This window comes from Cyprinodon variegatus, unplaced genomic scaffold (assembly GCF_000732505.1).
Source record: "Cyprinodon variegatus isolate N-32 unplaced genomic scaffold, C_variegatus-1.0 Scaffold1687, whole genome shotgun sequence".
Lineage (NCBI taxonomy): Eukaryota > Metazoa > Chordata > Actinopteri > Cyprinodontiformes > Cyprinodontidae > Cyprinodon > Cyprinodon variegatus.
This window is the reverse complement of record NW_015152140.1, coordinates 74029-86111: the sequence shown is the minus strand read 5'-3', so window position 1 is coordinate 86111 and position 12083 is coordinate 74029. Positions and strand designations below refer to the sequence as shown.

Here is a 12083-nt window from a genome sequence, read left to right as displayed (position 1 = left end):
AAGCAGGATACAATGAACCGGTGGTCTGTGGGGATTTCACCGTTGCCCCCGCCTCTACAGCCTCTCTTTCGCCATCTCGCCCATCTCAGGCTCTCACCCTGGCACAGCCTGGACCTTTGGCACACTTCATTGTTTACATCCATCCAAAGCACACAGAGCTTTTTAGACGGTCAAGAGTGGCTGTATTCGAGAGTCCAGAAACACCATCTTGAGATCGAAGCTCCAGCAGATACTGGCGGTCGTAGATGTTCTAAGCGGGTTGTAGCGTTCTAAGCGGCATATTTTGTGGAATTGACAGGCGCAGCCATGTTGAAAGATCCAGCATGGGATTCAAAGCAAAGCGTCCAGGGGAGACTGCGACCTGAATACATCCGGACTAAACAGGTTCAAACACCCAGGGGACAGATCACCAGCAGAAACAGGAACAGAAACAGGAGGACTTGGTGGGTGTGATACTTCTGAGTCTTGATATGAACGAAAGGAGAAATACACTAAACTTTGATACAAATGAGAAAAGGATGGTCGGTTCCAGAAATCCTACAAGAATGTGATAAAAGGGACGATGAGGGCAGGCGGTTTGAGCTTTCGCAGACTTACAAGGACTAGGCTGATCTCAGAGCTTAAGGGCCATAAACTGATCTCTGAGATCAGAGACAGGCAGATCAATTAAAAGGGCAAACCAGAGTTTTCGAGGTCCGACACTAGGTCCAGAGTCACAACCAGGAGATCAGAGATCCAAAGATAGTTCAGGGGAGAATCCGCTAGCATGGCCAGGGCACAGAGAACAGGTCAGATATCCAATAAACTCACAATGTCAGATCCGATAGGGTTCAGGCAGGCCCAGAGAGTCAGGAGGCAGAATTAGGTCAGGATTAGTGGTGGGACATCTGAAGCCAGGCTTCGAGGTGTGTACCGGGTCAAACAGGGGGCGGGTTAGAAGCTCGAAGCAGCAGGTAGGATGTAAAAACAGCAGCTGCTTCATGCACCTATTTTAGTGGCCTTCTGACGCTTTGTTAAAATGTACTCTGTTAAACACAGATTCATTTAACTGCTCCTGAACTCTCCTCTAACCATAACATACCAGTCAGAAAGAACATAAAATAGGTTCACATGTCAATCCAAGCACAAACTAATGGCCTGTACTGATATGAGGAGATATGATCACAGTGCTTTATGCTACACACCATCTTTCACCCACTAAATCACGTAAACACTGATGGTGGCGAGCTTCATCAGAGCCACAGCTACCCTGGGGACCGCTGACAGAAGAGAGGCTGTCGTACCAGCCCCACGGGGCCGACACCACCCCTGCCCTAAGATAAAGGTAAGATAAAGTTGCAGTTTTGTAGAACAATAACAGATGACTGACCTGAAGTCGATCAGGTTGGTGTAGATTAAAGGAGGTACAAAGAAGGCAAGAATCAGCTTCCAGACATCAGTGCTCCTCTCCAAGTCGCCCCACCAGATCTGAGACAGCAGAGACTGCAGCACAAAAGGCAGAAGAAGGTTAAACTGATATCAAAGACAGATGAATGATAGACTTTGGGCAAAATTCTGCCTTTTAAGAAAGATTATGCAGCATAGATCAGTCTAAGAACCACCAACAGCGAACTAGCTCTAAGGACTTGGACTTGCTTGCTCTCAAAGTTTATTTCCTTTCTTACAGATTACTTCTATTTTTTTTCAACCTGTTTTAGATCAACTAATTCTTAATATCAGACAAAGATAACCTAAAGAGATATAAGCAATCAGATGTATGAATTATAATTTCACATTTTTTCCCTAGGAACCAAGCTGAAGTTACCATCAGAGATCTAAACCGTGCTTTTTACAGTTATTTTCAGGAGCAGATGTTTACTGGGACAGATGCCAACCCTGGAATCTCTACAGATTCAGATACAGAAGGAAATGAAGCAGAAGACACTGATGACAGTCACTGCCTATTTTTGAAAAAATATTCCTGGTTTACAGCTGACCTTAAATCCAAAATAGGGACAGCAAAGAAAACTTTGGACCCGCAGCAAAGGAGTTCTAATGTCAGATATCAGAAACTATTGCAATCACACCATTTGAAGAAGAAAGAGAAATGGACAATATACATATGTTTGACTGTAAAGACTATTGGGGCAAAAAGGATAAGTATTAAGCCCTGTGGCTGCAAACCATCTCCAGAGTTCATGTAAAATAGACGTTATCATTCCCAACACGTCAAATATGAATGCTTGGTCAAAACAATTCTGATTTTGACCCATTTCCCGTTTTGGATGTTCTAGTTTATGCTTTGCCTTTCTTTGACTGCTGTGATTTTTGTGCTGCTTTTCCCGGATCATGCTGGTTTCCGAACCTGGACTGTTTCACTGACCTTGTCTTGAATTTCCCTCACAGACACTGTTGCTCCCTCAGACGCTCAGCTCATCATCACATGAAGGTTCTGGAAAGCGCTATGGGTGCAAACGGTGGACAATCACCCTCCTGGATTCCTCCCTCTCTCTGGGATAGGACTGGACTTTGAACCAGGTCAGTTACTGGAGCTCCTAGTTGCGATCAGCCTGACCTATCAGTCATTGATTTGTGTTTTCCATCCCTGCAAAGGATCCGATTATCCTCCCCGCTGATGCCCTTTTGTTCAAAATAAAGTCTGTTTAAAATCGTCCTGGTCTGTCTGTCTGAATATTGGGTCCTAGTTTCTGAGGTTATTAAAGATCAAGCTATTAGCACCCAGAACAGTAGAAGTTTGATTTCTATTCTTTGTGGACCAACTGCCATGGTTGCTGGGCGACAGTGCATCCACTGAGTGAGGGGTGCTGACAGTCAGGGAAGGATTGACCTGTTTGAATTTGAACTCTTCCAGGCTCCTTGTTTTCATGGCCTTAGAAAGATCCAGTACTAGTAGGAAATAGCTGCCAAATCTGAACATACTATCAGTCGGCCCTCGTAAGGAGATCATGATCCTATCCTGCTGTTGAAGCAGAGCTTTTCTTTACCACCGGATGGAGCTGTCCAGTGTGTGGTATTTGGATGTGCGGTGTGAGCAGTCAGATCACATCAGAGCATCAGGCCGTGAAGCGGAATAACAAATATCCTGAGCTGTGAACTCTTAAACCCTGCAGTTTGGAAACAGTTTGAGCTGTAGCTAAAAACTAATGAAAATACTGTACAGTGTATGTCGGCCCAAAGGTTGATTATCATAGGTTAAGATGTTAAACACTGGATCTCTATAAGGATGAAAGAAAACTACAAATAATGCAATGTATGTGAAAAAAAATGTTGGAATAGAAGAGAAAACACCTCAGGGACATCTTCCATTTAATGTCATCATTTGCATTTCTCAGAGAGAGATTTCTAAACAGTGTTAGTGATGAAGAAGGAACTGATTCCTCCATCCTGTCCACATCCTGGTGCTCTAACTTCAATCTAGCCTTTGGAAATCTAGAGAACCACAGAGAGAACGATTTTCCATAACCTGGAAAATATGGTAGAACCCAGATTCTTAGCAGTGCGTATGGTTTTACCTGAACACCATCATGGCTGAAGAAAAGGCGGGCATCTGCTGCAGTAGCCATCTGTAGGCATGTTGCCCCGCCCCACACAGGAGACTTCCTTATAAGGAGTGTGAAGGTGCGACTCTCGCTGCTTTGGTAACACTCACCAAATACATCTAAACACAGGAAAAACAAACATTTTACTTTTTGAACAAAATCTGTTTGTTATAGAGGTCAAGGAGGAGACTAGAAGGAGCAGACTGCTCTGCACAGACCACCATTATTTCCCCACCTGATCACCTTGATGATGTTCTTCCATGCAGTCATACATGAAATGAGGATAAAATTATGTTATGTAATAAATTACTGTCAGTACAGCCAACAGAATAATGAGGAACACTGCTGAACAAAGGCTTAGCCAACAGAATAACTGTGACACCCTTAAACTCGTAGGGAAGCGGCTGTTCCAAACGTTGCATTTCCGAATTCTCCCAAATGGTGCCCGACTTTACACAAGTGAATAAAGTGAATGTGATTGGTCGATTATCAAGGGGGCGGGATAGTTGTGGCGGAAGGTTCGCTAGCAGTTTGGTTGTAGCCGGTTTGTGGGAAGCATCTTGCTAACCAGTTAGCAACTTAATGCTAGCAGGTTCCCAATGGGAAATTCCATTGGGACCAAGTAGCACTAAATTGGTGACTTAGAAACGACGCTGTCAAGGAAGTGGCCTCTATGAGATAATGGAGAAAAAAAACACAGATTTTAAGGCAGGATTTCTTTTTAAATATACATTTTCTACATTTTGGGACAATATGGTCTGATAAAGATTCTATTTATATACATGTTTAAGCCAGAATGATTTGACATTTAAATATGACTTCCCTACAACGAAGGGCTACAGCTCAAAAAGAGTCAGTCTATAGAAACATACGTTTACAAGCATGAGTGATAACCAGAGCCTTCACACTTTCTGATAAAATTTCCATCCAAGAGTTTGCTGAAGACTGTTCTAATTGAGAAAGGTCTATGGCATCCCAGATATTATTGTCTTTGCTCCCACCTGTTTGAGCCAAATTTGAACCTGAAAGGCTGGGTGGGGGGTTTGCTATCTGAATTTAGCTTCAGATCAGATTTGCAGTAAAGTAAGTTAATTCAGATAACTTCCCACTTCTTTACCTCATTATGGCCTCATTCTTTCGAAGCATAGATCTGACCTTTTAATTTCCTTCTCTCCAACATAAGAAGCGTATAGGTTGAAGATTTAAGTTAAAAGAAACACTGGAATTATTCAGCATCCTTTATCTAACCTTGCTCTGGTAATTCTCAGTCAACCACTTTCTATTTATCTTGACAATAATATTTCAGGTGCACAGTCTTTCATGACCTTAACAAGGCTATTGATGCAGCAAATCACCAAATCCCACTGGCTAAGTCATCTCTTAATCTTTCAAATAATGTAAACAACATTGAAGCACCCAAATCTTTTACAACCTATCTACATTTCTAAAACCAGTAGGCGCCTCTCCCTCTGTCCATTGGTCTGCCACAGATCCACGTTAACCAAAGTCCTGTTTTGGAGGTATGTTAATGACCTTCCTTCAGCATGTCCAGCTCTTCATGGTGACAGTAGCGTATGATGTAGGAGTTTGCCCTTCAACCGGGTGGTTGTCAGTTCACCCAACTACTGATGGTGGTCGGAGGGACTGATGGTGCCAGTGTACAGCAGCCCCGCTTCTGTCAGTGAGCCCCAGCTACAAGTAGCTTACCCCCATCAGTGCGTGAGTGAATGGGTGAATGTAAAGTGCTATATGAATAATTCAATTTCAATTCAATTCAGTTTATTTATATAGCGCCAAATTCACAACACATGTCATCTCAAGGCACTTTACAGTTCAACCAGATCATCCAGTCAAATTGATACAAAGTTTTCTATCTAAGGAAAACCACCTGATTGCATTGACTCATTGAGTACAGGCCATTTACCATTTAATATTGCAATGCATGCTGATGACAGTACTATATGTGTGTAGGTCCTCAGAAACAGCAGGTTTTCAGCTGACAAAAGCAAAGATCAAAGACAGAAATTAGTTAAATCTTTGTTGTCTACAAATCAGTAGACAACAATTTCTGTTGGCATGATTTTCACTATGTCACATTAGATAATCAAAAATGCAGATATCATAAAGTAAGAAGAAAAACTACCAATGCCCAAGAACACAAATGATTGGGCATTCATTTGGAAATGTAACTTTGTTTCTGTGAACTCCTGAATGACTGCCAGAGACAGTAAAAACAGCGAATATGTCTCCTGGCACTCTGTGCAGGTCGAGATTAAATGTAAACAACGTCATGCACATGACACGTAGCTCACCTTGGCGTGCATCTATAAATAGTATGTAGAAGGCTACATTTCAGTCTCTGGGATCTTCTTGCTGGGAGAAGTCCTGAGTGACCAGTGTGACTGCCAGTCATCCAGGAATTCACAGAACCATAGTGGATGACTAATGCCAATAACATCATGATGAACAAGGTTCTCACCCACCTCCTAGGAGTTAGACGAAGCCAGAGGCAGGATCCCCAAAGCCAGTGTGGACTCATGTCCTACGCTGATGCAGCATAATCTTTCAAACATACACGGTATCGCCCACAATGCCGCTGCACAGATATCCCCCCGCGCCCCACATTGCCGCCCAGGCTGTACTGTAGACACTCTCCTGGTAGAATAGCTTATAACACCGGAGGGGGCAGGTGCCCCCACAGATTCATAAACCGGCGGGATGGCATCCACAAACTAATACGACAGCCTGTGCTTTTAAAGGGCCTGCCCCCTGTTCTGCCCACTATGGCACACGAATAGCTGCTCTGACCAGCAAATAGCATCCATAGCCATGATGAACAGGTGCAATGCCCGGAGTGGCCACAGTTTGTTTGCCAAACTGGATTCATAATAAACAATAATAATACATTTAATTTATACTGCACTTTTCATCAAAACCTCAGACCTCAAAGTACTACATAAAAGAAAAGCATTAAAAAGGGGACCAAAAGTTTTGCTAAAAAGAAATGTTTTAAGGCCTTTTTTAAAACACTCGGTGGATTGAGGTGCCCTCAAGGTGTCAGGCGGGGGCATTCCACAGATGTGGGGCAGCAGCACAAAATGCTCTATTTCCCATTGTCCTGAGTCTGGTTCTGGGAATGTGGAGCAGGTTTGAGTGGGTGGAGCGAAGAGAGCGGGTTGTGTTCTGTGGGTTGATAAGTTCTTTAAGGTGGTGGTGATGGTGGTGGTGGGGTCACATGTCCATGGATGCATTGATGTGTGAGGAGGGAAACCTTGTTTTCAAGCCTGGTGGAGATAGGAAGCCCGTGTAGTGAATGGAGAATGGGGGTAATGTGCTCATGTTTCTGTACTCTCATCAGGATCCTAGCTGCAGAGTTCTGGATGTACTGAAGCCTCTGAAGACTCTTTTAGGGATCCCAATGAGTAGCAATAGTCCAGTCTGGAGGAGACAAAGACATGAACCCGCTTTTCGGGCATCTGGGAGGGAGAGAATGGAACGGAGTTTGGAAATGTTATGGAGGTGGTAGAAAGAGGTCTCGCATAAACGATTTATGTGGGCTTCAAAAGTGAGTCCAATCTTACACCAAGTTTAGTACCTGTTGATGAGAGCGGGATGTTAGTACCAGAAAAAGTGATGCTGGTTATGGATGATGAATTGGTTTAATGAGGAGTTCCAACCAGGATGGCTTCAGTTTTGGAGCTATTGAGTTGAAGAAAGTTTTGCTCTATCTGTACCTTTATCTCCTCCAGACAGGTGGTGAGTTTTGATGGGGATGACTTTGAGGATGGGGGTCAGCTGTGTGGGGGCCAAGGACTGACCTTTATCAGCATGGACACTTAAGTCCATGCTGATAAAGACCTGCTAGGCTGGGATAAGGGAACCCCTCTGTTTGTTCACTGCTATTCCCAGAGCCTCCACATGGGTCAGGATCCTCTGTGTCACTCGATCTGCCGCACAGGAGGAGGGGGCACAGATGAGCCAGTCTTTTAGAAATGGCAAAATCTTTAACTCTGACCGGCACAGAGGGTTCAAGAATCCTGGGTGGATTGGAATATCAAAGCATGTATCTTTCAAGTCTACTTCTATGTAAACCACTCCTCTGCACAGATCATACCATACCATACCATACCATACCATACCATACCATACCATACCATACCATACCATACCATACCATACCATACCAACTTTAGATCACATGAAGGATGTTGCCTGTGCGGAGCATGCAAAAAGACAAAACCTTCTAAAAGGTGGTTTTGCGCCCTTAGGTCCAGCACTTGCAGAAGGGACCCATCCTTATTTGTGATTTTAAAAAGTAGGTGGAGTAGAGACATTCACCCTGCAGAAATGTTGGAACTGCCCCTATTGCCCAGAGAGCTTGCATTTCTTTTGGTAGGATTGTAGCCGGTGCAAGAACTGCAAACAAAGTCACCCTTACCCTGTACCCTTGGACCATAATTTTTAACTCTGCATAACTGCAGTGGGTCTCCCAATAAGTCAAGCGCTGTTATAAAAACCTCACCGCCATCAACATGTAGCCCTAAGACTGCATTCTCCCTCCTGCTCTGGCCCCTGAATGGGTGCCGGCTCCTCTCCGGCCCGCTAGAGTCCCACGAGGTGGAGCCTGCTCCACCCTGGGGGCTCCAAGCTTGAGTGACAAACCCAGCTTTGCTGCCCTACTTGTGTAGAAGCAACAATTCAAAACTGACATACGGTTCCCATACATCATGTCTCCTTTGTTGTCAAGCAGGGGGTCCCATAGCCTCACTGTGACCACCCCAAGCTTCTGGGGCTTGGCTGAATTGCAGACGGTGCTCCAATGCCCTCTCTGAGTCCAGTCCAATTGGCATGCCTGGGACCATTGGTAGCCTCCGTAAGCTCTTCCTACAGTTGTCAGGAAGACAATTTTGGGAGGATGCCATTTTGGGAACAGAAATGGGGTCTGGAGCTTTAAGTAAGACCTTGAGCTTCTCCACCTCAGCCCTCAGAGAGTCCAATTCCTGGTGAGATGGGCATTCCTGCCAAATAAGGCACCCTAGTTCTCAATGTGGCGTGTCTGACAAGGTCTGATCACCCAGACAGGGACATTGGGGGCTGGGGTGCCATATCTGCCCCCCAATGAGACAACTAATCCGTCCTTGTTGGAAGACACCATGGAGTTCTGCGGGAACCACGGCAGCGCTGGCCAGAATGGAGCTACCAGCAACACCCTGTTGCCTTCCTTAGAACCCTCCATAGAGCAGGCCAAATCAGCAAGAGGTTTGGAAAGGCATACAGGATAACTCGCGGCCATGGATGGGCAAACACTTCCTGGTCCAGTGTGTCCGACAATACTGTCAGGGAATACCATAGGGGGCAATGGGTCAAAATCTGCGTGGCGAACAAATCTACCTCTGCCTGGCCAAAGAGGATCATCCGTTTGGACTGAATGAAATGTATAGGAAATCCACTCACACAAACCAGTATCATCTTTTTGACTCACACCACCCACTAGAACACAAACTTTCAGTCATCAGAACCTTCCAACAGTGGGCCGAGCATGTCCCTACTAAAACAGAAGGGAAGCTCAAAGAACAGATACACATCAAATATGCTCTCCAAACCTGTGGATGCCCAAACTGGATGTTAGGCAAATCAGCAAGGAAATCCAAAAGACACGCAGCAGAACATAACAGTGAGAAGATTAAACGCAAAAACATGTCCATCCCATATGTTGCCGAACCGAAAATCTCAAGAGGATTTTCTCCAAACACCAAATAGACCCTTAAATGGTGTCTGCAGTTCAATGCAATGAGGAATGCTCTGATCTTTATATTGGAGAAAACAAACAACCTCCCCACAGACACATGGCCCAACACAGCAGAGAGCCCTCCTCTGGACATGACTCTGCGCTACATCTACACCTTATGGACAAAGGACATTGTTTGGAGGACCAGAATGTTCACATTTTGGACAAAGAAGACAGGTGGTTTGAGAGAGCCGGGAAGGAATTGCCCACAGGGTGGAGAGACGGGGGAAAGCCCATTCCAGGAGATCCCTGGACACTTTCGGGACATGTGTCGACCTGGTGCCTGCCTGGTTGTTGATGTGGTAAACAGTAGAGGTGGTGTCCATCTAAACCGGAGGTCGGCATCCCGTGGCTCCGGAGCCGCATGCGGCTCTTTAGCTTCCCCCTTGCGGCTCCCTGGAGATTTTACAAAAATTTATGAAAATCGATTTTTTTGTTTGTTTTAATATGGTGTGCAATAATTAATTATGTTTTCCAATGCTGTAAACATTTGTATAATACATACATTTAAACAATAATTTGGCTCATAGCCATAGAGATCAGTGGTCATAGCTTGCAACCAGCACGGCACGGTGCCAGGCAAACAGCTGCAGGTGTGTCTCGGACAATAAATTCTAAAGGGGAAAATATAAGATAGCTAATGAGAAAAGATGATTCAAAGAATAGACCGAATCATTTGTTTCCATTATCAATGTGGAAGGATTGCTTGCATTGTTGCTTTGTAATGAGGTTGTAAAATAAAAATAAAAATTTGGAAGGGAGGGGAGAGAAGACAGTTGTCCAGGTATGGCAGAACCCTGGGTCTGGAGGCCTGCAGAGGAGGGAGGGCCTCTTTCATGCATCAAGTAAACATCCACCAGGTCATGATAAAAGTCATTTTGACCAAGCAGAAAGGGACGGTCGCCATCATAACTGCAGCCTGTAGCCATGGGTTAAGGTAGCAATAACCCTAGATCTACAGTGTGAGCAGCCCAGAAATTCAGCTGCCGATGGGGAAAATGTCTGACAGCTGGCCCAGTATCATCATCTTCTATCCTCCCCGGTGCTTGGGAGCCCTGGAAGGAAGGCATCCAGGATCCGAGGCCCAGTTCTGTCTAACTGGCGGAATATTGGCTCATGAAATATTCAGCTGGGTCTGTGCTGCACATCACCGGAATATAAACAACCAGGTCTATTACCAGTGCAAGGCTGCGGCCGAACACTGGGGGTAGTAGCAGGGCGCCCTGAATCCTGTGAAAAGGAAGGCCAGAAAGCTGCTGGCTACTATGGTGTGCCTGAAAACTCTGTTCCAGCACCTCCAGGGCAGCTAATTAAAAAACTCCCCTGGCACAACTGGGACACCCCTGAGGGTCCTACTGCATGCTTCATTCAAAGGAGACTGTGAAAGCCAGACCGTCTACGAGCTTGGAGAACAAAAGATATTACATCAAGCTCTCTGCTCATCAGCACAAGTGCCTGCAGTGCAAAATCTAACCGCCGCAGTTGCACCCCCAGCGTCCTGAGCAGATGTAGAGAGGGCAAACATGAGGTGTTGCAGAGAGTTGCCAAGGCAGCCAGCAAGAGCTCCACAAGAGGTCATGTGTAACCCAACATTGAATCCATTGAATCCATGACATTACAGCACCACCCTGTGGCGGTCAGTAGGGATGAAACAGAACTTTTAACCACCTACCACTGTCCGGTTAAATTTTGGTCTGATGCCTTTCATATATTAATATCACAAAACTTCCAATATTAAATTATAAATTATAATTAAAAGAAATATTCAAAGTCTAATGCATTCAAATACACAAGATATTCAATCAAACCTACATGAGAGCCTGGCTGATTGTTAAGCAAATGAGCAATAACTGCTGTGGAATGTTAAAGAGTGACTGTTAAACCCAACTTAAAAAAAAAAAAATAAGCATCATGTTAGGCCATAGCAAAGGATTTAATGCATATATTAAACTTTTCTCTTTTTAAGGATCCATCCTGCAGCTTTAAGGAGACATTCGCTGTGAGGCTCCGCTGTCTGATGGGTTATTTCTCTGTCCTCAGCTTCTGCTCCATCTTTGATGCTCCCAATGACTGCAGAGTCATCCAGGATTCCTGCAGAGGACAGGACTCTGTCTGGTCCTGGAAGTCAGAGGTGAACAGAGGAATGGAGAGAGTACCGTCTCCTGTGGTGCTCCTGTGCTGCTGGATCAGACAGCTGAGTCTTCAGTCTACCAACCTGTGGTCTGTCTGTCAGGTAGTCTTTGATCCAGGTGGTTGTTGATGCCCCACCTGAGTCTGCTGGAGTTTCTCTCACAGTCAGTCAGGCTGAATCTGGAGAAATCAAAGACCATGATCCTCACAGTGCTGCCTGCCTTGGCTAAATGACAGTGGGTTGGTTGAAGCAGGTGGATGATGACATCATCGACTCCATCTCCACGGCAATAAGCAAACTGCAGGGGTTCTGATAGCTGCTGGTTTGCTTGTTGAGGTGAACCAGCATAAGTGTCTTTAGGACCTTCACAATGTGGTTGTCAGGGCAACAGGTCTATAGTCACTGAGCACGGCTGGCTGAGTCTTCTTTGGTCCTGGATCAAGGCAGGAGGTCTATAGTCACTGAGGACGGCTGGCTGAGTCTTCTTTGGTCCTGGATCAAGGCAGGAGGTCTATAGTCACTGAGGACTGCTGGCTGAGTCTTCTTTGGTCCTGGATCAAGGCAGGAGGTCTATAGTCACTGAGGACTGCTGGCTGAGTCTTCTTTGGTCCTGGATCAAGGCAGG

General features: G+C 45.2%; 1 protein-coding gene across 1 annotated transcript in view; it reads right to left on the bottom strand.

The window, feature by feature from the left end:
- Positions 1-12083, bottom strand: part of LOC107104313 (transient receptor potential cation channel subfamily M member 4-like) — an 80656-nt gene that overhangs the window by 18248 nt on the left and 50325 nt on the right. Inside the window, exons 15-16 of the mRNA XM_015404297.1 lie at positions 3513-3658; positions 1370-1482 (exon numbers count right to left, since the gene is read on the bottom strand). Of these exons, the coding sequence (XP_015259783.1) occupies positions 1370-1482; positions 3513-3658 (259 nt within the window). The remainder of the gene's footprint in view (positions 1-1369; positions 1483-3512; positions 3659-12083) is intronic.